The following is a 26,127-nucleotide window of genomic DNA, read 5'->3' on the forward strand; positions in this document are numbered from 1 at the left end:
AGGTATGGGCTGGCTCTCCACTTGGTCACCTTATACAGTGGATGCAAGCATCAGGTGGGCGGCTGGACCAAAATTTGGATACCTTAGAACCCTGAAGGTGTCCTTGGGAAGTTAAGCATCTGCCAGCTGGTCCTTGAAGGAATCATAATGTGTTTACGTGATGTTTTTAGTAGCTCCCCCACCTCTGGACTAGCATACTTAGGATGTGTTCTTTTCTTTCCAGCTGACCGTGACAATCAGAGCTTTGTTGCAGAGTCTGAAGGAAAAGATCGCCCTTTTGAAGGACTTATTGCTAAGAGCTGTGTCAACACATCAGATGTATCCATGTAAACATTTCCACCTCTTCTCTAGAGTGGGAGGAAAAAGCAGTCTTATTTGGAGAAAGGAAGGAATCCGGGCCACCCAGATTTTTTTCCATAGCTCGAGGAAGACCTGGTTTCCCAAATATTGCCTATAATCTCGATTTCTATTTTAAGTGTCTGTTGCCCTGCTCTACCGTGAAAATGCTGGCGAGGCGAGCATATACTGATGGAATTAAGTACCGTGGCCGCTCTTGGGTGTGACCTTGACAGTGTAGAGAGCTAGTGCTCTCGTCGGTGCTGTCCTTGCCCAGAGCCCTGCGCTGCCACATGCCCCGAAGATGGTGAGCCACTGCTCCCACAGGAGGCCTTCCGTGATCATCCTGGGCTGGGATCATGCTAGACTTTCCAGAGCTCTGAGTGATCTATTTTCTTTTCTGAGAGGCCAATGCCAATAGCCACCATAGACCTTTGGGGTTCTTTCTTTCTTTCTTTCTTTCTTTCTTTCTTTCTTTCTTTCTTTTCTGTTTATGTAGATTACTGAGATGTGACTCCTTTGCTTTAACGTTCTTTGGAAAGCACAGATCCCGCCCCTGGTTTTGGGAGGTTTGGGAGTGTGGGCGGGGAACAGAGCATTTACTTGAAGCAACTTGGGCCATCACCCCCACCTCCCACCGACCCTGCCAAGTATTGAAGCTTTTTTTTTTTTGTTAGAAGTTCATCATTTGATCAATTTAAAATCCATGTGACCCATTCCCTAAACCAGTCCTTTATTTTTTATTTATTTTTTAAGCCTTTTTTTTTTTCAATGTTTATTTTTTTGGGGACAGAGAGAGACAGAGCATGAACAGGGGAGGGGCAGAGAGAGAGGGAGACACAGAATCGGAAACAGGCTCCAGGCTCTGAGCCATCCGCCCAGAGCCCGACGCGGGGCTCGAACTCACGGACCGCGAGATCGTGACCTGGCTGAAGTCGGACGCTTAACCGACTGCGCCACCCAGGCACCCCTTAAGCCTTTTTTTTTTAATGTTTATTGATTTATATATTTTGAGAGAGAGACAGAGTGTGAGCAAGAGGGGGGAGGAACAGAGAGAGGGAGACACAGAATCCGAAGCAGCTCCAGGCTCTGAGCTGTCAGCACAGAGCCTGACGCAGGGCTCGAACTCACAGACCGTGAGATCACGACCTGAGCCAAAGTCGGACGCTCAACCAACTGAGCCACCCAGGTGCCCCTAGAATTTTTTTCAAATCTTTTTTTAACTTTTACTTATTTTTGAGAGACAGAGACAGAGTATGAGAGGGGAAGGGGACAGAGAGAGAGGGAGACACAGAATCCAAAGCAGGCTCCAGGCTCTGAGCTGTCAGCACAGAGCCCGACGCGGGGCTCAAACTCGTGAACCGCAAGATCGTGACCTGAGCCGAAGTCAGATGCTTAACTGACTGAGCCACCCAGGCACCTCTAAACCAGTCCTTTAAACCTGAGTTTTTTGGGCTTGAAAACTGGTCTCAAACTGGTCTTCTTTCATCATTTCTTCAATTGTCAACTCATACAAAAAAGCCAGATATTGGTAGCTCAAGAAATGGTGATTATTGCCTGATTTTAAATGGGAGAAGGTAGGAATATTGCTTTTCAGACAAAATCATAGAAAATGTTTTAACAATTATTTTCTCGAAGGGCAACCCCCTTTATGCTACCAGGGAGGTTCATTTAGATTGATCTCGTGATTTTCCAAATATTCAATTATTAACACGCTAAGGTTACAAGTAGAAGTTTAATTTCAATAAACAACAGGGGCCTTATTTTTTTATTTTACACAGGGAGGTTCATTTAGATTAATCTCGTGATTTTCCAAATACTCAATTATTAACACGCTAAGGTTACAAGTAGAAGTTTAATTTCAATAAACAACAGGGGCCTTTTTTTTAAATTTTTTTTTTTAACGTTTATTCATTTTTGAGACAGAGAGAGACAGAGCATGAACGGGGGAGGGTCAGAGAGAGAGGGAGACACAGAATCTGAAACAGGCTCCAGGCTCTGAGCTGTCAGTACAGAGCCCGACGCGGGGCTCGAACTCACGGACCACGAGATCATGACCTGAGCTGAAGTCGGACGCCCAACTGACTGAGCCACCCAGGCGGACAGGGGCCATATTTTTTTAACACGGTTGGAATATTCTTTAAAAAGATTTTTTTTAACGTTTATTTATTTTTGAAAGGGGGAGAGAGAGAGAGAGACAGACTGTGAACGAGGGAGGGGCAGAGGGAGAGGGAGACACAGAATCCAAAGCAGACTCCAGGCTCTGAGCTGTCAGCACAGAGCCCAACATGGGGCTCGAACTCGCAAAGTGTGAGATCATGACCTGAGCCCAGGCGCCCCAACACAGTTGTAATAGTCTGATACATTTACTTTGTAACTTTACCCTCTATCTGGTATCGTTTATTACTGCACAGTATTATAAAAAAAGTTTTTATTTTATCAAAATCAACGAGTCCTGTTATGTAGACCTCAGGTAGTTTCCAATCGGCTTGGCTATTTTCTCTACTTTGAGTACCAAGTGTCAGGAAGTCTGCATGTGAGGTAAGGTGTGCAAACTCATTTTGCTGTTACCTAAAGCATGTGTGTTAAAAAGGTAACTAAATCACTGCTTCACGGTATAATATTAACAACTACCGACTTGGTAACTTCCATAAACATAACTTATTATTATTCATTTTATAATATTTATGTGCTCAAATATAGGGCAAAAAAAGAAACAAATTAAGAACCCTTCCTTTTTCACTGTTAGTAATTCCTGCTGGTTATTAGTTATGGAGAAGCATGTGGCAGTAATAATGGACTTGACTTTGTTCTAAATGCCTTCAGCCAGACCATCTTTTGAAATCCCTTAGACTTTGGTTTTGTGGTCATCTCACAATTTGCTGAATGAAGCACTAAAAATCTCTAAAAATATTTTAAAATATTGAACAGAGTTATTAAATACATTATGAAAGTACTTAAGGATGTTAATGCAGATAATTTAGAATTTTGTAGGACAAAGCAAAAACCCAACTGGACTGTAACAGTATTCTTTCTTAGGTATTTTTTCAAATGATTGGGTCTGTTTCTACTAGAAACACAACCCTTACTAGGACAGAATTCAGATCACCCGCCTCATGGGGGCGCTCAAGACCTCTGTATTTTCAGGGAGACCGTTTCTGCTGATAGAATGGAAAGGAAGTAGTTTCTCTAGTATGAAGGCCTCTTGTTAACTTTTTCTGTACCTCACATCTTCCCTTCCCTTGACCTTTCTGTTCGCAACTATTTCAAATAATTCCATAGCAGTTCTCCTCCAGGTTTAAGATGTGTCAGGTGGCCACTCGTGAGTCCTAATAACCTCATATTATTAGTCTGTGTTGGTGGCTCCTTATTTTCTTTACAAAAAAAAAAAAAAGGTAGTGAGGCCAGGCCAACCTTTGCACCCCAAGTCAGGGACGGAGCTGGAAAAAAAAATCCCGCATCCCAGCAGGGGAGTGTTTTACACTGAGGAGAGGAATCTGAGAGCTTAAGTAACTTGCCCCAGACCCCACAGCCGGGGAGTGGAAGAACTTGGACTCAGATGCAGGGCCGTCTGGCCCCAAAGCCAGTTGTTTAAAAGCTGAATTCTACCGTAGTAGAAATAACACAGTCATCTGTCACCTGGCCTGTCTTCAGCTAGAATTCCCTATTAATTGGCATGTTGCTCTAGTGCCAAAACAAATCCTGTTTATAATGCAAATCCTCAGGGCCCTCCTTAATCATCAGAAAGATTAAACAGTGTTCACTGCGCTTTATTAGGTATACTTTATGATGTTGTAATTCTTAGAAAATTTTTTGTCCGTAAATCGCCAACAGAGTGACAGTTTAAGCCTTTCTTTTCTTGAGGCATAATTAATGCCGGGTGACTTTTTTAATGTGAATATTCGAATACCACATTCCCTTACCGCGTTGGGTAGTTGAGAGTTTACAGCACTTTACTTCGTAAATTTATGCGTTTGTGAAGTTTTCCAAAGAACACCAGGGATTGCCAGAAAGATAAGTCCTAAGCACATGCCTTCCAAACAGCTAAATTCATGGAGTTAAGGCCTGAGACACTGTTGCTCTTTCTTGGAAAAGTATTTTCTCCTGGCAAGAAGAGATGCGAAGTTAAAATGAAAGTCCTGTGCTTTTGAATCGGTTAGTTTGCGATTCATAAACTAAAGTCCTGCAGCCAGAGAGTTTCAAATTGCTGAAAACCATCCATTTCTATTCACAGTGCTTCTTGGAGACAGGAGCGATTCATTGCTTCTCTGGTTGAGAAAAGTCGTGTGCCACGGGAGGCTTGTGTGTGAAATGTCAGGTGGTAGCAAAATTATTCTTAGACTTGGCCTTACGCGAGCTCGTCTTTTTGTTGGGTTTTCAAAGGCAGCATCTTTACTAAGTTGAGGAGAATTTAAAAATCTCTTTACAAAGGGGTTCAGTATAAAAAGGTATTCTGGTGTCTTGGGAGAAGTCCTATAGAAATAGTTTTTCAAAAGTATAAATAACTTTTTAATTTATTTGGAGAGAGAAGGAGTGAGCAGGGGAGGGGCAGAGAGAGAGATGGGGAGACACAGAATCCCAAGCAAGCTCCTCTGCACTGGTAGTGGGGGGCTTGCACTCACCAACTGTGAGATCACAACTTGAGCCGAAATCCAGAGTCGGACGCTTAACCGACTGAGCCACCCAGCACTCCTAAATAGCTTTTCTCCGCTTTGTCTTTTTTTGGGGGAAAAAAAAAAAAACTAGGAAGATAGGTAGATGGATAGACGGTTGCAGTGATCACCATAACTGAATGCGGATGTTGGGGGGCTAACCCGGTAGATTTTAGGGAGAGCCCCTTGTGGTTCTCACACACTCTACTTGTCCGTGACAGTTTTCACCGAGAAGAGCGAGGGTAACACCGTGTTTACGGCGGTAGGGATTTTCTTCTTTATGCTCTCTTACGTTCTTTCTAGTTTTCCATGTTAAAAAGCTCCTTGCTTTGTTACCACGATAATAAAAATAGATGGTAGTTTGGTCTGCTGTGGTTTTTTTGAATATCCATCCCTGGCAAAGTGTATAATTGGCAACTTTTACATAAGTCTCCCGCCACCCCCCGATTTGTTTGGACACTTTTCTGCTCCATGAAGTCCAAACATCTGGGCACCGTTGGTGTGGCGGGAAAAACGCTGGCTTTGGAACCAGACGGAACTGAGGCTGAGGGCCAGCTCTGCCCCTTCCTCAAGGCCAGAGAGCAATTTAGCCTGTCTAGACCCTCTACTCTAATCTAGAGTAGAATTAAATATGCTCACCTTGCAAGGTTTGTGTAGAAGCTGGAGGAAATCTATTTATAAAGCACCCCACTGGACTGGCCCCTCATCTTGGTGGGTGTTGAATAAAAGGTAGCTTTCAACATTGACTGTGTGACCTTGGACAAGTTACTTAATCTCTTGGTGCCTTGGTTTTTGTTTTTTTTTTGTTTGTTTGTTTGTCTTCTTCTGTGAAATAGGGGTAACGAAAGTACACCTGGATCACAGAATGGCTGCTGAGGGTTAAAGAACATTCACAGAAGGTGCTTTGCACGTAGTAAGCCCTCCTTGGAGATTAACTGCTGCTTAGTCTTTTGTTGCTGTTGTAAGAAGTCCAGCTACCATGGGGAATTCACAGGTGGTCCTTACGGAGTCTACATTCATGTAACCAGGTCCTATCGAAGCACACAGATAATGCCAGTATTAAAATATTACTTGCAACCTGTGATCGGTGCTTCGAGAAAGCTAAGGACCCAGCCTGGAACATAATAAATACTCAGTAGAGTTTGTTAACTTTAAAAGGAAAGAAAAAAGGAAGAAGTAGTACGGGAACCAGAAAAGTCTGGCCTCGAGGACTGTAGACCATCCTCTTGGGGATCTGCCGTTATGTCACCAAAAAATAATTCCCTGCACATTTCTCCCTTCTCCAGAGCCATTAATTCGCAAGCAAAACTTGCCAATGTTCTTTTTTTTTTTTTTTTGAGTTTGTTTTTATTTATTTTGAGATAGTGGGAAAGGGGCAGAGAGAGAGAGAGAGAGAGAGAGAGAGAATCCCAAGGAGGCTCCGTGCTGTCAGCACAGAGCCCGACACCGGGCTTGAACTCATGAATCATGAGATCATGACCTGAGCTGAAGTCAGATGCTTACCTGACTGAGCCACCCCAGGGGCCCCAAAACTGGCCAAAATTCTTAAGCCTTCTATCAAATAGAAAATCGGGGTGCCGGAGTGGGGGCGGGGCACCCAGTGGGACCAGCAACACCTCTGCTAAACCTCATCTTAGGTTTAAAGTCCTTATCAAGAGCTGGAGCCTTGCTCCAGGAAACATAAGCCCCGCTTTGGGGGAACCCCGCTTCTCTCCCTCCCCCTCGCTCACTTGCACCCTCTCTCTAAAAAAAATTAAATTAAATAAATAGATGAAGGACTTACCAAGTTTCTGCAGACAAGCTGGGCTTCAGCCTCCGGTAGTTAGTGAGTACCGGTAATATGAAGTCCGCGTCTGATTTCATAGAGTCTGACATCTCCATGACGGGGCTTTAGTTACATGTAAAAAACCAGCCTAGCCATTGACAAGAAACTATGGTTTTGTCTGTTCTCTGACCTTCCTTCCTTGGTTATACTCCTCAGACTGGTGGAAAAGGAGGTCCCAGCTCTGGCCACCGACTGTGTGCCCTCTTTCCTACCTTCACTCCTCCCAGCTGCCATCAGTCTGCATACATGTAGTATCGTCATTTCTGGACGATTCTCGGACCTCTTGTTAACAACAACCCCTATATAAGAAGCGTGCTATGCAGAAGGGCTATTAATCTCTTTCTCCTTTTACTCCCCCCCCCCCCCCCCGCCCTTATGCCGCATTCTCTCAGTAGATTTAAATAAAAATCAAACAAAGAAGGAGGGTGTCCCTAATTGGTGAATTTTCCAGCTTTTCCAGATTAGCAGGAGGTCCCCGGGAAAATTCTGAATGAGTATTACTAGTATTGTTAATGCTTTCAACAGGATGCTGGGAGGTGCCTAGGTTAAGTGGGGGCAGTACTGGGAGCGCCAGGGTAGAGAAGCCCCCGGGAGGTGTGGTGGTCAGGTCCAGCATGATGTGGTGGAAAAGCCCTGACCTAAAGCGGAAAGAGCTGGGCTGTAGGCCTGCATGGTCATGAACCAGCCAGGTGACAGCCACATGGGGCCAGTTTCCTGGTCAGGAGAAGCCGGAGAACCCTCACTGGCTTAGGGGAGCTCTGAGGGTTCCTGTAGCATTAACTGTGATTCCTTTCTTCAGCTGCTAACCCACAAAACACAGTCACCAACTTCTACGGCTCTTGAAATTGATGTTCCTTAATTAAGCCCATTCTTAACCAGCTTAATTCTGTAACCAGTGTCTGCCAGGTTTTAAAACCTGTCTTTCCTGTGTTTATTGTAAACAGCACCTTCTACCTGTATACTTCTCATTGTTGGTTTTTCCCAGTGACACTTCCCACTGCCCCCTCCCACCCCCACCCCCCGCCCCCAATCCTCTCCATCATCTTGTTGTTCATGGTCAATGATGTCGATGGTCGGTGCCTGTCATCCCAGACTTTTCTAGTTTCTAGGCATGAACAAATATACGTACATGTAAACATCAGTTCTTTTGACTAGCGAGGGATCATACCATATATATGGTTCTGAAACTTGTGTTTTTATTAATTAGCATGTGACAGGCAAACATTACAAAATGAGATTCCATGAAAAGTTAAGTCCCCCTCACATCCTGAATCCCCCAGCTCCCCCCTCCTCACAGGCAGTTGTCTGTGTATCCTTCCAGAAGGTTTCTGAGTATATACAAATGTATATGTGTCCAGCTGAGTGTTTTTAAATTTTTTTTAAATGTTTACTTATTTTTGAGAGACAGAGACAGAGTGCGAGGGAGCAGGGGAGGGGCGGAGAGAGAGGGAGACACGGAATCCGAAGCAGGCTCCAGGCCCTGAGACGGTGGGGCTCGAACCCACGAAACGTGAGATCATGACCTGAGCCAAAGTCGGGCGCTTAACCGACTGAGCCCCGCCCCAGGCACCCCTACATTTTGTTATTTAGAAGGCGGTCTGGTAAGTGGTTGGACTTATTTACAGCCCCACCAGGAATAGCAGAGAGTGGTGCCTGTTTCCTCTGCCCTTTCCACAACTTCCCGGTCACAATTCCTCATCTGATAGGCGGAGGTGACATTATGTTTGTTTGCACTTCTCTTGCGTAAAACTGAGTGTTTTTCAATGGGATGAGAATTACTACCGTTTCTTTTTTCTGTGCTCCGTTACGTCTTTGCCTTTCTTTCTCGTTGTTCGCCACTGTGAGTTTGTCACTTGCAAATTTATTTCGCAGACATTTAAAATTTCTGTATAGTCAAGATTGGCTTTTCCTTTCGTGACCTCTGTTGTTTTCACTCTTGACGAGAAAGATTTTTCCTACTCCGAGATGATTGAAAAGTTCCCCTATGTCTTCTCTACTGATACTTTTATAATTTGTTTTTTATCTTTTAATCCCTGAGCCAGGGGAATCTGTGCTTAATCGTAAGAATGAACTGTAGTTCAGCTTCCGTTTGCCTGGGTGGCTGGACGCTGAAAACCACAGATTGCCAGAGAACAGAACCCAAGGCAAGGCGAGTTAGCATTGGGATATAATTCACAATTCCACAAATTAAAATGCCCGGTCTGCCGCGTACAATTCATGCCCACCGCTTCTGTTTCCCTCTCCCTCCCCCCACCACACACTTCTTTGGGACAGAAGAAAAGCCTACCGCTTTGTTGCCAATTTGCCACTAATTGAAACACATTGATATTTATTCTTGGTATTGAGATGATCAAAAGGCTAATGTTTGGCCTTCTTATTGGCACGGAGGAGGTATTTCAGCCGGCTGTTTCTTAGTTACAGTTGCTACTTGATGGTGTGCAAGTGGGGGTGACTGCAGACAAGTAGGAAACGGAAAAGCCGTGGTAGCGATTTTCCTCGGGGAAGCCTGCATTCTGGAATGTTGAGAGAATTTGTTTAGTTAGTTATTTACTGTTATTTTTTTTAAATATCCAAAGCCGTGGAGGCCGCTTAGCTTCATTGGTTTGGGGACTTACGATTTTACTGACTACTATCTTACTGGGGAACTTCTTCAAGCGTTTTCTAAAAAAACTTTTTAAAAAATTAATGATGATTATTTTAGCAAGCTAGCTCCTTCTATCCACAATAGCAACCAGGGTTATAGATTCCCTGGGCCATGGTTTTGCTACGCCAGCCTCCCCCACCCCAGGAAACGATGATGCTATCATTTGATTCTGCCAACTTCCTTAGAAATATTTTGGGCGTCCGTGCAGGGTTTGATGCCCCTGTTTGAAGTAGGAAAGTGTCACTGAATCTAAAGCAGCCGCCTAATGTCTTACTGTCACCAGAACTAGGTAATGTGGCCCCAGCGGCTCTGAATTACCAGTTTCAGGTCTAATAAAACAAAAGCCACCCAATAAAAAAAAACCCTCAAAGCCAGATAAAATCCACTGTGCTGGATGGCTTATTTTTGTACTTACTGTTTATGTCTTGTGTCAGGTATGTCCTTACAGAAGCATCCGTTGGGGTGCCGAGTGGCTCAGTCAGTTAAGCCTCCGACTTCGGCTCGGGTCACTACCTCACGGTTCGTGGGCTCGAGCCCCACATCAGTCTCTGCCCTCTGATAGTGCAGAACCTGCTTGGGATTCTCTTCCTCTTCCTCTCTCTGCTTCTCCCTCGCTCTCTGTCTGCTTCTCCCTCGCTCTCTCTCTCTCTCAAAATAAATAAACTTCAAAAAAAAGTATCTGTTAGCTTTCTCCCATTGTTCTTTTGATAGCTGAAGTCTTCCCCATCAACGTTTTATTTTGCTTTTAAAAGCACGCACATGCTCGCTGGCACTCAGCCTAGAAGAACTCGCTTAACTTGCTTCAAGAAAGCTAGTACAGAAAACTCTGGATGTAGCCCTGACTCGTTATTTTTTTTAGCCATAACTTGTGAGTTGTGCCGGAAGAGGTGTTAGCGATAATCTGGCGTTCCATACAAAGAGACAGAGATCCGCAAAAGAGATAACTGCTTCAAGGTTGCAGATAACGGTCAACACAAGACTAATAAGCTTTGGACTCCCGGCTTAACCCGCTCGCTAGGATAACGCAGTGAAATCCGAATCTTTCCTTGTAGTTTTCTTTAGAGTTTAAGGCTCATGCGGTGTGCTTAAATAATGAGCTGATGGGGGCACCCTTTAGAGCAAATCTGTCACATAGAGTAGCACTTTTCAAAATGGATTCCACGTGTGTGAAGACACATTCACACGGAAGAAAGAAGGCAGTATTGAGAACCCGGCTCATTTTTTACAGGGCGTCTTGGGGGTGCTAATGTCTAGGCAAACACCCTTGAACACTGACACCTATAACTCAACACCCGAGGAATTCCTGACTCAGATCGCTCTGTTGACGGGAATAATCATTTCGGCGTTGGTCACTGGGAGGAAAAATAATCTCTACCTGCCGCGTTGCTCAGCGGCGGCTCGGTGTCCGTGGCCGCGAGTCCGCGGCTATGGTTCTGTCGAGGGCCTTTACTTGGGAAGTCTGTGGTGTCGAAGGTCAGAGCGGGAGGAGGAGGAGAACGGTTCAGGTCTCTTCTGGCCAGTACTGGTCAGAGTCTGTAATCGTCACACCTGGCCTGGGAGAGCTCGCTTAATAACACGATAGGTAAACTGAGGTAATTCACCCACCGTTGGACCTTAACGAGATGTGTGCAGAACACAGCTTGAAGGAGACCGGAGACAGAACCTTCTGGATGAACTCATAACCCGGGAGAGGCTACTTCTGGCATCCTTTAAGAACGAGGGGGCAGAGCCCGATCTCATCAGGTATGACGTTTTCCTTCACGGGGATTACGCGGTTGGGTGAAAAGCGTTCTTGGCCGAGATCACAGATGTGTTTCCCGAACGGCTCGATTTAACTAGTAAAATCTACCCCGCCCCTTTACAGCGTTTGCCATGTCATGGTCTTTCTCTTCAGCGTTCTTTAATTTTCTGGATTGAGTAAGCCGGGTATGTTGGGCGGAATCTCATCCTGAGGGAAGACGGTTTGCGTGGAATACGGACGGGGTCGGAAAAGTTCCTTTGCATCCTCTGGTTGTGCTTTCTGCCACGTGAGCTGTCTTTTCGGCTCCTGAAGTCACGTGTTCACCTGGGTGGGAAAAAGGCTTCCCCGTGTGTGTGTTTTCACTGGCACGTTTGGGAAACTGTGTCCTAGCGAGACTGTGGTCCGTGCTCACGAAGGTAGGGGAGCACGGCCGTTGGATCCTGGCCTGTTCTGTGCCGGTGAGTGATTCCCACTCTCTGGAGGGGACAGCCGCTGTCCGCCCAGCTCTGTTGGAACACCCAGAGGAGCGGGCCAGCTCTCCAGGGTTGGGGTTAACGAATCCTATGTGCTTCCCTCTTCGGAACTGTCCACACACCCCCCCTTCCAGAACTCCTGTAACTTCATCGTGGGAACCATCACGATGGTTCGAGGAAATGAACTTCACATAGAAACTCGCCTCTCTCCCTCTTTGCCACGAGGGACGATGCTTTCGTTCTGCGGAGTGGCTCGCTTCTGCTTAGTTCCTGGGTAGGAATGACATGGCTTCTCAAGGGCAGTGGTTTTTGACCTTTGGCCACGAGTTACTGGGCCCTGCGTCAGACAATTAAATCGAGGGGGCGCATGGAGGGTCCCAGGTAAGTACGATATGCAGTCAGGATTGCAGACCACTGCCCTGGGGTAAGCAGAGGAGAAGGAAACAGTGTCCTGTTGGCCCCAGGCCTTGGGAGCCTGTGACCCAGGGATGCAAGAAAGAAACGAAAGACAGGAAGCCGAATGGAATCCTGAGTTGTTTGTGTGGCGAAATAAAGCCCAGGAGTCAGGGAGGGAGGAGTCATGTCCCGGGCAGGGTGTGTAAGAAGCCAGAAGTGGGCCAGATAGCTCTCTGGCGGTGTGCGGTGAAGAAGGCGGTGATCCAGGGCTGGCGAGACAGAAACACACGAGCTGGGGATCCGTGGTGCACAGTCAGGGCCACCTGTCAAGAAGCGCGTCTACGTTGGAGTCCAGAAAGTAAACAAAGGTGCAGCTGGCAGAGCCAACCGGAGAGGCGATGGGCAGCATCTAAATACCTCTGCTTGGTGGTCCAGCAGGTGGACCTTCTAGGTCTGCGTTTCTTTCTTTCTTTCTTTCTTTCTTTCTTTCTTTCTTCCTTTCTTCCTTTCTTCCTTTCTTCCTTTCTTCCTTTCTTCCTTTCTTCCTTTCTTCCTTTCTTCCTTTCTTCCTTTCTTTTTTCTTTTCTTTTTTTTTTTTTAACATTTATTTATTTTTGAGACACAGAGAGAGATAGAGCACAAGCAGGGGAGGAGCAGAGAGAAAAGGAGACACAGAATCCGAAGCAGGCTCTAGGCTCCGAGCTGTCAGCACAGAGCCTGATGCGGGGCTCGAACTCACGAACCGTGAGATCATGACCTGAGCCAAAGTTGGATGCTCAACCGAGTGAGCCACCCAGGCACCCCTAAAAAATTTTTAAGTAGGCTCTACCCCCAACATGGGGCTTGAACTCACAACCCTGAGATTAAGAGTTGCACGCTCTACTAACTAGAGCCAGCCAGGCACCTCTGAATCTGCATTTAAATTTAAAAAAAGAGAGAGAGAGAGGGAGAGGGAGAGAGAATGAGTGGGGGAGGGGCAGAGTGAGAGGGAGAGAGAGGATCCCAAGCAGGCTTTGCACTGTCAATGTGGAGCCCGATGCGGGGGCTTGAACTCACAGACCAGACTGTGAGATATGTATGACCTGAGCTGAAATCAAGAGTTGGACACTGAACCGACTGAGCTACCCAGGCCCCCGGTGCAGAATCTGCATTTTAACAAGATCCTGGGGATTTGAATGCACCTTACAACTTGAGAAATATAGCTCTGTATCTTTTGTTCTCTTTTTTTTTTTTAATGTTTATTTAATTTTGAGAGAGAGGGAGAGACAGAGCGTGAACAGGGGCGGGGCAGAGAGAGAGGGAGACACAGAATCGGAAGCAGGCTCCAGGCTCTGAGCTGTCAACCCAGAGCCCGACGCGGGGCTCGAACCCACGAACTGCGAGATCATGACGTGAGCCAAAGTCGGACGCTTAAAGCGACTGAGCCACCCAGGCGCCCCTATCCTTTGTTCCTAATGGTGGCACTGGGCATCTAAGTTACCCAAAGGGCTTGTAAAAACAATAAAGAAGAGAGAGAGAGAAAGAAGAGGAAGGAAATACAGGTGGCAGGACCGAATCCTTGCAGAGAATGAGTGAGTAGCCTGGCCTGAGGCCTGGGTAGCCGTGATGGGGGGCGCACTCCTCAGGTGCGTCTAACAGGTGGCGGGGGAGGCCACTGCCCCGTGTCCACCCGCGGTGCCAGCTGAAAGCTCGAGTCTGCCGCGCACTTCCCGGGTGCCGGGCACGGGCTGAGCACCTCGTGTGCGTTTGCTCAGGAGGTCCTCGTGACGTCCATTTTACAATGGAGAAACCGAGTTTGGAGGGGTCAGGTAACTCGCACAAAACTCTGAAGCTGACAGGTCTCGGAGCATGGATTTCACCCCGACGCGAGCGCCGTCACACGTGAACTCGCAGCCACCGCAGCGCGAGAAGTGCTGGGCCCGGCCCTGTTGCCCGCTGGTCTCCCGGCCATCTGGGCTTCGAAGTCATTGACCTTGGGGTGCAGGTATGCGTGCTGCCTCTTTCACTGCTGTTAGGACAAGGTGAGGCGATCGGTATGTGAAGGGCTTAGTGACGCAAGATGTTCCTCCTGGGGAACCATGCCGCCATCGGGCCTGGAGGAAGTGCCTGCTGCTGCCTCCTTCCCTCCCCCTCGGGAGCTCCTGCCCCCCCCCCCCCAGGCCTCCCGGACTGACCGGTCTTGTTCCAGGGAGCCCGCCCCTTCTCCCCTTCCAGATCTCGCTCTGGGTCCCCTTCCTCGGTGCCCAGCTTGCTGCCGTCTTGCCCGCAGACAGTCGCAGGTTAACTCTCGCAGCGGAATCCACGGCTGCAGGGGCTTCCCCTCCGGGGGGCTGTCCGCGGAAGCCTCCTGGAGCCCAAAGCAGATTGACTGTCGGGAGAATTTTAGCAAAGCTGGTGGATTAGCATAGAGGCGTTGGGTCTCAGAGGCCTTCCTCGAGCGACCAGTGCCTCTTCCCCGTCCCGTGGTTCAGGCTGAGCCACATGCTGGGCCCACCCGTGTGGCTCGGAGGGGAACGGTTGGGGACAGGGAGGCCACACCAAGGCGCAACCGTGAAGTAACAAAGGCCAAAGTCCTCGGGGCTTGAAGTCACTGAGGCAGCCGGCCGGGCTTATTTACACGCTCTCGAGATGGAACCAAGGGAAGTGTAGATGCCGTTGTGTCGTCGTAGCTCAAGGAACGGAAGTCCGGAATAGCTCGGAGTAAGCTTCCAGAAGCATTCTGTTGAAAGGTGCGTCAGCGCCGTGGGGTAGAAGGGACTCCTGAGGAGCGATGTGAGGAAGGTGCGAATGGATAGGACGTTCCGTGCTGGGTGGCATGGGGGCTAGCCAAGAGAAGGAGGCAGTGTGGCCCTGCTGACCTCCGGGAGAAAGTCAGTCAGTACAGGTAAAAAGAGGGAAGCTTACGGTGGGTGGCCTGGAAGGTGGGTCGCTGGGGAATCCCTACGGAGCCCAGATTGCTGTCGACCCGCCCACAGGCGCTTGCTAGGGCCGCCGCGGGCACAACGCCGGGGGCTCAGCTACCAGAAACGTCCTTCCTCACGGTTCTGGAGGCTGGAAGGCCAGGCCAGCGTGTCACTGGCAGTGTCGTGCCCCCTGACGGCCGTGACGGAGGGTCTGTTCTAGGCGTCTCTCCTGGCCTTTTAGGTGGCCGACTTCTGTCTGAGTCTTCACGCGGTCCCCCTGGCGTGTCTGAGGTCTGTGTGTCCAGCATCCCCTATTCTCATAAAGGTAACCCGGGGCATGTTGGATGATGGGCCACCCCAACGACCCCATTGTAACTTAATGACCTTGTTAATGAACCTGTCTCCAGATACTGTCGCGTTCTGAGGTACGTACCAGGGGTTAGCACTTCAACCCCGAATTCACAGGAATTTTTTGCGAAAATGCATGTCCTGTGACATCCCAGGAGAACCTGGTCGATGAGAGGATGCGTGCTGGGTGAAAGCATTCTCAAATATTATGTAGGAAAATCCTTGGGAAATCTGCTTTCGGGCCACGAAATGGACACGAGACAGCGCTGACCCAACCCGCTGGGAAGACAGCGCCGCCGGGGACTTACTGGAGACAAGAAATGGGTCCGTTGGCGAGCGGAGGAGCGAATGATTGTCACGGTCGGGTGCTGGCAGCAGATTGTCATCACCCAGAAGTCAGAGTTTCTGGTCTTTGATTTCACTCGCCTGGCGACATCAGAGTGTTATTTTTGCCCTCTGTACCCCTAGTCCCCACGCTTGAGGCCTCCCCTTCCACCCCCGACTTCTCGTACCCCGGGAACTCCTTCACCGGCCTTCGGAGGCTCTGAATTCACGTGTAGACGTAACCAGGCTGGATTCACAGTTCAACTTGGCCTCTTGCGTCCTGACAAGGCCGCCTGGTCCTTTCTGATACCAGCCATCAGGGACCTTTCGGCTCTGTCTTTGGAGGGACCTCCTTCCCTTCCCTGCCGGTCCGTTTCTGTGACACACAGCTTCCTCAGGCCTCCCCGCGGTTAATTCCCGGTCCTGGGCTCCCCGGCGTCCTTTCCTACTTCTCTGATCTCTGGACTCCTCTGGCATTTTTGTTTGCTTCTGTCATTCTTTAATAAACCAGCGTGAGTTGCTTTGTTACCTGGCGGGGGCGGGGGTGGAGGCTCCGTGGCACATGTCTTTGCCTTGGGTCACGACCTACGGAGATGCGCTGGCCGGAAAGCCTTATCAGAACCTTCAAATGTGATAGACACGCTCTCTGCGGCACACGTTGTCATTAATGCCAGACTGCCAGCACGGCGCATTCCCTGTCGCAGACCTGGGGCTAATCGGCTTGCTAATCAGTGTTTCAAAGCCCCGTGATGACCGGCAGCCAGAGTGAGGCATCGGTTTGTCCCATCAGGACTCACCGGGAGCCCGTGGAGCCCCTGCCTCTCCCTCTCCTTCCTGTTTCCTTTGTGTGACCCCGCTCCTCTCCTGCCTGCACCCGAACCCTCAGCCTCCTCTCTCCCGGGGGCCCCCCCACCCCTCCCTCTCCTCCTCTTCCCCCTTCCTCCTCATATGTGGCCTTATTAAGGAGAGAAGAGTATTGTCAGACCGCGGTTGGGATTAGCATTCCCCTTACACAGACATTGATGTGGCGATCACGCAGTTGAATGTGCGGCTGTCATGTGATGCGATCTTAGCTGCACCTTACGGATTATGGATCATTATTTTAAAGCAGTAAACCTTGATGGGAGACGGCGGGCTAAATAAGCGATGGTTGACTGACTTAGGGCCTTTGGAAACTTGTTAAAGAAGTCTCCGAGTAACAACGTCTCCTAGAAGATAAGCCGCGACTTAGAAGGACGCTGCTTTAAAATCCTCCTGCCCTTTATACTTGAGAGCATTGCTGAGTCTCACCATTAGTTAAATCTTTGTCTGTAGAGAGAGAGAAAAACAATCATTGCATACTCCACTGCTCGGTGAGCATCTCAGAGATTATGTGATTAACTCGGCTGTAGTGGGTGGCTAATTGGCTAAGCTTTAGTCGTTACACCAGCAGCTATGTTGAGGATTATAGGAAGTAGGAAGTTATTTAGACGTCGGGATGGTAGCTGTGTGTCAGGAATGGCGTATTAGGAAGGAGACCAGTTGCTAAAGTCAAAAGGATGACGGTGGAATGTTCCCGTTTTCTTAGAGTGTCGACGTTAGGCATTTGATGTCAGGTATCTTCCTTTGAGCTATGAAAAAAAAAGAAAGAAAAGTATGTTACTTCCAGTGTGTATTTCATGTCACTGTATCAGAAACCACAGTGGACAAAAGAAAAATTTACATTCAATTTTACGTGAAAAGCACCCCTCCCCCATTTTAAGCCATTGAATGTTGGGTTTTTATTATTATTATTTTTAATGTTTTTATTTATTTTTGAGACAGAGAGAGACAGAGCACGAGCAGGGGAGGGGCAGAGAGGGAGGGAGACACAGAATCCGAAACAGGCTCCAGGCTCCTCACTGTCAGCACAGAGCCTGATGCGGGGCTCGAATTCATGTACCGTGAGATCGTGACCTGAGCTGAAGTCAGACGCCCAACCGACTGAGCCAGCCAGGCACCCCTATAACTTAATTTATTCTTTAAAAAAATTTTTTTAAATGTTTATTTATTTTTGACAGAGAGAGAGAGAGAGAGAGAGAGAGAGAGAGAGAGAAAGACAGAGCATGAGCAGGGGAGGGGCAGATAGAGAGGGAGACACAGAATCGGAAGCAGGCTCCAGGCTCTGAGCTGTCAGCACAGAGCCCGACGCAGGGCTCGAACCCACATACCGCTAGATCATGACCTGAGCTGAAGTCGGACGCCCAACCGACTGAGCCCCCAGGCGCCCCAAGATGTTTTATTTCAAATTACAGCTTGAGTTATAAGAAGGATGATTCATATCTGATTCCACTTAGATTTCCTAAAGAATCATTGCTTGATATTTTATGTTGCCTAAAGTTATTAACACATGAGCAACCCCTACTTTCCTAAAAGTAGGAATAGCTAAAGAATGCATAAGTAATATATTCACACGGATGAGGAATTTAAAAAGCATTTGACAGTGTTTGGTGACAAGCCTCCCTCCCACTGTGTTCCCCGCTTCTGGACATAAATAACAGTGTTAAAAATCATTGGCATACCAGGGCTCCTGGGTGGCTCAGTCAGTTGAGTGTCCGACTTCGGCTCAGGTCATGATCTCACGGTTCATGAGTTCAAGCCCCGCATCTGGCTCTGTGCTGACAGCTCGGAGCCTGGAGCCTGCTTTGGATTCTGTGTCTCCCTCTCCCTCTGCCCCTCCCCTGTTCACCCTCTGTTTCTCTTTTTCTCTCGAAAATAAATAAACATTAAAAAAAAATCATTGGCATATGCTTCCGAAGTTCTCTGAAGCATCTACCAGCAAATATGAATATTCCTTATTTCCCTCCGTCTTTTACGCAAATGGTACATACCATTCTGCAACATTTTTTGGTCACCAGATCAGATGTATTAGAGAGCTTCCCAAGGTAGCAGGTTTTTGTCATTCATTTTGATAGTCTTATAATATCTCGTTATATGCATGTACCATGATTTCTCTAACTAGCTTTCTATTAACAGACGTGTGTTGTTTTCAGTCTGTTACGCATATATTTTATATGCATGCATATATGCTTAGTACATAGATTTCTTCTACAAAAAAATGGTGGTGAATAACGTTACATATAAGGGAGTTCCCCCGTGTGAACATCTGCCTCTAGATAGGTTCTTAGAAGGAGGAGGGCAGGGGGGATGGGATGGGGTGCGCCTGGGTGGCACAGTCGGTTAAGTGTCTGACTCTGTCTCAGCTCAGGTCACGATCTCACAGTTTATGAGTTTGAGCCCCGCATTGGGCTGTACACTGACAGCATGGAGCCTGCTTGGGATTCTGTCTCTCCTTGTCTCTGCCCCTCCCAGCTTGTGTGCACGCTCTCTCTCTCTCTCTCAAAATAAATAAATAAACTAAAAAATAAAATAAAATAAAATAAAATAATAAAGAAGTAGGATGGGCTGGGTTCAAGTATATGCACTGTGATTCTCACAGAACCGGCGTAGACTTTTATGTGAGTGCCTGTTTCCATCCAGTTTTCCCCAAAGACAGTGTCACTAACCTTGGTTTCCTAGGCCAGTCTCTGATATGAGGATTGTTACTTCCTAGTAGAGTTTTATGGCGCTCCTGTATAAAATTGTAACGAACCAAGGTTATCAGGAAATTCTCCTGTGTTTCTTTTTAGTGCTCTCACGATTTTATTTTATAACTGTTAAATATCTGATCCATCTGGAATTTAATTTGGTGAAGAATATGAATCCCACTTTTTTCCTACTTGGCTACCCTATTTTTTTTATGGGGGGCTGTGTTTTTTCCTGAATGATCCATTTTCGCAAATTTTGAGATGGTGAGCATTATACTATTACACTGTGTGTGTGTGTGTGTGTGTGTGTGTGTGTGTGTGTGTATTTGGATCTGTTTCTGGACTTTGTGATGTGTTCTGTGGTCTCTCTGACTACTCATGTGTTAGTACCTTTTGAGGCTCTATTGTAAAGTTTTAATACATGATAGTCTTCTGTCATTATACTTCTTTTTTTTTTTTAATTTTATTTATTTTAAAGAGGGAGAGAGAGAGAGAATATCTCAAGCAGCTGTTAGCACAGAGCCTGATGCGGGGCTCTATCCCATGACCCTGGGATCATGACCTAAGCTGAAATCAAGAGTCAGATGCTCAACCGAATGAGCCACCCAGGCACCCTTATGCTTTTTTTTTTTTTTAAGAGTTTTTTTTTTTTTTTAAACGTGAATTCTAGAACCAGCTAGCCTAATTTTTGAAAAGGAAAAGTAGCTTTTTTTTTTTTTAATTGGCATTCCGTTAAATCTTGAAACCTTTTATCACATTGAATCTTTCTCTCCAGGAACATGGGGTGTCTCTCCACTTGGTCAAGACGCCGTTCAGGGCTCTCAGGGTGAGCTGTGCGCATTTGTGGCTTAACGTATTTTTAGGTATTTTATGTTTTTGGTGGTTTCGAATTCAGTATTTCATGCCATGGTGCTTTTCGGTCATTGTTTATAGGAAGCTGTTTGCATCTGATGCCTGCTAATTACTATTCTAACCACTTTCTTAAAGCTCTGATTGTTTCCAATCTTCCTGTTGGTCCCCTTGTCTTTGCCGGTTGTTATTTGTTTGTTTCCTAAGAGAAAGGAGCTCCTGAGCTTCCCAGTGAGTAGACTGGCTCAAAATAGAGCTAGGCTGGGCTCACGTCACATGCCGTGTTATGCCAAAAACCGTGGAAGAATAGAGTTGCCGTGATTGGCTTGGGTCTACTCAGGAGAGATGCATCCTTGAACCTAAATGGGGGATGGGCTCGTGCGCCCTGAGCAGTGGTGGAGCCCTGAGCAGAATCAAGGTTCCGTTCACGAGGGAGAAGAGACTTGCTGAAGTCAGGTAGGCCCCCTGTAGTGACTACATCGGCCCTCCCCTACAGCTCTTCCCCGGCGGTAACTTGCCACATCCTGAAGTCTCTTCTGACACCAGATGAGGAAGGTTGTAGAGCTCTGTGACCTCGAGTAGAACCGTCATCTCCTGTCCCTTCTCTTGTTCCTGACGTCCCAGGGAAGTGGTACCTCACGGGCCTTCTGGGTGATGTTAGTTAGGTTCACATGGAGCTTAGATAATCGCCTTGAATCTCTAGTTCACTTTTTAAGGGAGCTGGGAAAGCCATCACTACCACCCGTCTGCCCAAAGAGAATTGGGAGATAGGCTTTTGGAGTTCAACCCGTTTTCAAGAGTGACCCACTTACTCAGTGTCACAGAGCGGGTTTCTTCTGTGGGCAGAGGATCCCGTGCATTTCACGTTAGGTATCATTTAACTCTAGTTTGGACACTCGTAGCTTCTGACCTTGTCTCCACGTTCCTGACAAAGGCAGTGGGCTAATTTCATGCACGGACTGATACTTCGTATGACAAGAGGGAGTATTTGCAGTAGGGACTGGCCTGAAAAATCTGGACTGTATGTTGCCTTAGTATATTTTTCCCCCTCTGTTAACTACTGAAATGACAGCAGCCGTGCAGCGTGCACTTTGATCACGTTTCCTTGGGGAGAAAAACTGGGTACGTCATAGGACAGAGTAGATTTGTGACTCCCTTTGTGGTGGAGACAGGCTGGTTGAAGGCTTCGGCCAAATTTTTGACCCTTTGGATATTCTAGTGGTTTATGGGAACAGATAGAATTTTAAAAATAAAGACTTAATCTAAAAGTGGTGCGGGGCGCCTGGGTGGCGCAGTCGGTTAAGCGTCCGACTTCAGCCAGGTCACGATCTCGCGGTCCGTGAGTTCGAGCCCCGCATCGGGCTCTGGGCTGATGGCTCGGAGCCTGGAGCCTGTTTCCGATTCTCCGTCTCCCTCTCTCTCTGCCCCTCCCCCGTTCATGCTCTGTCTCTCTCTGTCCCAAAAATAAATAAACGTTGAAAAAAAAATTTTTAAAAGTGGTGCATCACGGGGGCACCTGGGGGGCTCATTCGGTTGAGCGTCTGACTTCGGCTCAGGTCATGATCTCCTAGTTGGTGGGTTCAAGGCCCGCGTCGGGCTCTGTGCTGACTGCTCAGAGCCTGGAGCCTGTTTCAGATTCTGTGTCTCCCTCTCTCTGACCCTCCCCTGTTCATGCTCTGTCTCTCTCTGTCTCAAAAATAAATAAATGTTAAAAAAAAAAATTAAAAAAAAAAAAGAAATTCTGTTCATCAGAAGATACCACAAAGCACGAAAGATAAGCCAGAGAATGAGAATCTGTATTTGCAGCGCATACATCCAACCCAGGAGCTGTATCCAGAGTACATAAAGAACGCCTATAATTTAAGAAAATGGCTGACAACCCATTAGAAAGAAAGAGGCAGAAGGCCTAGAATTTGGACTTCCCAGAAGAGGATAGCTGGTTGCTGGTGAGCATCTGAAAAGATGTGCCGCATAAGTAGTCACCAGGAGATTGCGCAGCAAAACCACGATTGTCGTACCATCACACCTACGGGAATGGCGGAGGTTGAAATGGCAGGCGTGGCCGGTGTTACTGGACGTGGACTGGCTGGATTTCTCACATACCACTGGCAAGGCTATCAGTTCTGTAACCACTTTTCAAAAAATTTTTTTCATGTTTATTCATTTTTGACAGAGAGAGACAGAGCATGAGTGGGGGAGGGGCAGAGAGAGAGAGAGAGAGAGACAGAATCCGAAACAGGCTCCAGGCTCTGAGCTGTCAGCACAGAGCCCGACACAGGGCTCGAACTCACGAACCGTGAGATCATGACCTGAGCCGAAGTCAGACACTTAACCGACTGAGACATCCAGGCACCCCTCTGTAACCACGTTGGAAAACTGTTTGACCGTGTCTCCTAAAACTGAGCTGCACAGAAGCATGTATAAGACCGTTTCTAGCAGCATTATTCCGAATATTCCCACCTGGAAACAACCCCGTGAGCATCTGCCCTGCGGCGGGTAACTACGTCATGGTGTCTTCATACGGCGATACAACAGGAGACGAGAGCAAGTGATCTACGGCTACTCACTGCACACCACGGAGGATCTCACAAACACATCGAGCAAAAGGAGTGTGACATAAGAGGACGTGCTGTCAGATGGCGTTCCGGTAAAGGCAGAACTTACTCACGGTGTTACAGCTCACCAAACAAAGTGGGGCCCTTTGCAGGAAGCCATGAGGGAGCAGGGGGCACGAGGGATCCTGGTGTTCTGCCAGTCCTGTTTCTTGCTAGGTAGTGACTACCGGGGTATTCACCTTGCAGACCATCTCTGAGCTGTGCAGCTACGACTTTTCTGTTTCTGTGTTCTGCTTGGATTGAAAACTACGTGTAGGGGCGCCTAGGCGGCTCAGACCGTTGAGTGTCCGACTCTTGGTATCAGCTCAGGTCATGATCTCACAGTTTGTGGGATTGAGCCCGTGCTCAGCGTGCGATTCTTTCTCTCCCTCTGTCTCTCTCTTCACCCTCTCCCCCACTTGCACTCTCTCTAAAAAAAAATAAAATAATGGGGCGCCTGGGTGGCGCAGTCGGTTAAGCGTCCGACTTCAGCCAGGTCATGATCTCGCGGTCCGTGAGTTCGAGCCCCGCGTCAGGCTCTGGGCTGATGGCTCAGAGCCTGGACCCTGCTTCGAATTCTGTGTCTCTGCCCCTCCTCTGCCTCCCTCCCTCCCTCTGTCTCTCAAAAATGAACATTAAGGGGCGCCTGGGTGGTGCAGTCGGTTAAGCGTCTGACTTCAGCCAGGTCACGATCTCGCGGTCCGTGAGTTCAAGCCCCGCGTCAGGCTCTGGGCTGATGGCTCAGAGCCTGGAGCCTGTTTCTGATTCTGCGTCTCCCTCTCTCTCTGCCCCTCCCCCGTTCATGCTCTGTCTCTCTCTGTCCCAAAAATAAATAAACGTTGAAAAAAAAAATAAAAAATAAAAGTATGTGTATAACTACATATATACACACCTACATTTGTATATAACGTGTATGCAGGCAAGTGTGTATATACCTGTAAAGATGTGTAATTGTGTATGTAAATGTACTTATTTATATAACATAATAAGTGTAAGAAGTGATACTATATACGCCTTTATAAATGTATGTGTATACCACTTATATTTATGTATGAGTACATATAAATGTATACACACACACACACACACACACACACACACACACACATACACACACTCTGAGAACTCTGTCCTGAACAGACCACAAGACGGAGATGTAAGTCAGGAGAACTCGGGGGACACTTAACTCAGCCCTTCCCAGTTTCTAGACTTTGAAAAGTTAGGATTTTTCTCCCTTGAAAGTGAGGGGGAGGGTCAGGTTTCTGGGCCGCCCACCTTCACAAAAGCGACCCTGTCCCCCTTCCGTTCTCTCCCCCATCCTTCTTCCCTCCCCTTCCTCCGTGTAACAGTGTAACAGCCTCTGTGTCACTTGAAAACTTGCCCTCGGTGTCTGTGGACCCCTGCCCAGCCTGTCTGTTCCCTTTTTCTTTCTCCCCCCTTCGTCTTTCTTCCTTGCCTTTAGATCTTTCTCTTCCATTTCTCTTCCCCCCCCCCCCCGCCCCGGGAAAAAAATTAATGTTTGAATCTGGCATTTCTTCATTTTAGGTATTTTTTTTTCCTACCCTTAATTTTAAAAGCAGAAGGATGCTTTCGATAACGCTTTCTGTCAGTCGACACCAACATTGTACGTCTTCATTCCCCCGACGCCTCCCCTCCTGTGGCCCCCCCTCCCCTGAGGAAATGACTCATCCTTAATTGGATTTGAAACAAATTATCAACACGGCACAGGCTCATTGTAACAAGTCAAACCACGCTGGGGTGTAGCGGAAAATTAATTCTCTCCCGACTTTCCCTCCAGTGCCGCTGTCCTCCAGTAACTAGTGTGAAGCAGCTCCATGGTTTTCCTCCAGACGCTTACCTGTATGTAGACAAATATTTATAAATATATTGACGTACATACGTGTTTTCCTCCTTTTTTTTTTTTTTTAAATTTTTTTTTTTTTTCCCAACGTTTATTTATTTTTGGGACAGAGAGAGACAGAGCATGAACGGGGGAGGGGCAGAGAGAGAGGGAGACACAGAATCGGAAACAGGCTCCAGGCTCCGAGCCATCAGCCCAGAGCCCGACGCGGGGCTCGAACCCACGGACCGCGAGATCGTGACCTGGCTGAAGTCGGACGCTTAACCGACTGCGCCACCCAGGCGCCCCTCATATAGTACAATTTAAATCTGCGTGAGCTACTTTTAAAAGAGCAGCCACCCACGCAGAGCATGTTTCATCCACTGAGTTTATACTTTCTACTCATAGTCATGAGTCCCATTACTCTTTAAAAAAAAAATTTTTTTGTTAACATTTATTTATTTCTTGAGAGTCAGAGACAGAGCACGAGCAGGGGAGATGCAGAGAGAGGGAGACACAGAATCGTAAGCAGGCTCTGCGCTGAGTGTGGAGCCTGACGTGGGGCTCGATCTCTCGACCCCGGGTCACGACCTGGGCGGAAATCAAGAGTCAGACGCTCAACTGACTGAGCCACGCGGGCGCCCCTAACCCATTCTTTTGAATGGCTGCTACCTTGTGCCACAATATACATGCGCAGTGATTCCCCCAACCACTTCCCCACTTGCTGGTTCCTGGTTGCCTCGTACTTCGCCATGATAGGGAAGCACAGCAGCCAGTATCCGTAGTGAACGTGGCCTTCGTTTCGGTAGGACGGAGGCCCCGAAGTGGGGCTGCTAGCCTGACGGGTGGGAGTCCATGCCAGTTAGCATGCTGGGTCTGTTTCTGAAAGTCCCAGTGCCTCCCGTGTCCCTCCCATGTTTCCCTAGAACTGGTTGGGTTTTATTGATCTGATGGGTGAAAAATGGGATCTTGTTTTGAATTGCAGTCCTTGGGGTGCCTGGGGGGCTCGGTCGGTTAAGCACCCGACTTTGGCTCGGGTCATGATCTCACTGTTTGTGGGTTCGAGCCCCCCGTCGGGCTCTGTGCTGACAGCTCAGAGCCTGGAGCCTGCCTCGGATTCTGTGTCTCCCTCTCTCTCTCTCTGCCTCCCTCTCCCTGCTCGTGTTCTCTCTCTCTCTCTTTCTGTCTCTGTCTCTCTCTCAAAAGTAAGTAAGCATAGGGGTGCCCGGGTGGCTCAGTCGGTTGAGCGTCCGACTTCAGCTCAGGTCACGATCTCGCGGTCCGTGAGTTCGAGCCCCGTGTCGGGCTCTGTGCTGACGGCTCAGAGCCTGGAGCCTGCCTCGGATTCTGTGTCTCCCTCTCTCTCTCTCTGCCTCCCTCTCCCTGCTCGTGTTCTCTCTCTCTCTCTTTCTGTCTCTGTCTCTCTCTCAAAAGTAAGTAAGCATAGGGGTGCCCGGGTGGCTCAGTCGGTTGAGCGTCCGACTTCAGCTCAGGTCACGATCTCGCGGTCCGTGAGTTCGAGCCCCGTGTCGGGCTCTGTGCTGACGGCTCAGAGCCTGGAGCCTGCCTCGGATTCTGTGTCTCCCTCTCTCTCTCTCTGCCTCCCTCTCCCTGCTCGTGTTCTCTCTCTCTCTCTCTCTTTCTGTCTCTGTCTCTC

At 48.0% G+C, this 26,127-nt stretch overlaps 1 protein-coding gene across 1 annotated transcript in view; it reads left to right on the forward strand.

The window, feature by feature from the left end:
- STX8 (syntaxin 8) overlaps positions 1–26,127 on the forward strand; it is a 252,080-nt gene that overhangs the window by 13,839 nt on the left and 212,114 nt on the right. The window contains exons 3-4 of the mRNA XM_047089964.1: positions 224–318; positions 11,090–11,200. Of these exons, the coding sequence (XP_046945920.1) occupies positions 224–318; positions 11,090–11,200 (206 nt within the window). The remainder of the gene's footprint in view (positions 1–223; positions 319–11,089; positions 11,201–26,127) is intronic.

The sequence above is a fragment of the Lynx rufus genome, unplaced genomic scaffold, assembly GCF_022079265.1.
Source record: "Lynx rufus isolate CCGP_SWC_20201006 ecotype Redwood Valley unplaced genomic scaffold, mLynRuf1.p SCAF_28, whole genome shotgun sequence".
Lineage (NCBI taxonomy): Eukaryota > Metazoa > Chordata > Mammalia > Carnivora > Felidae > Lynx > Lynx rufus.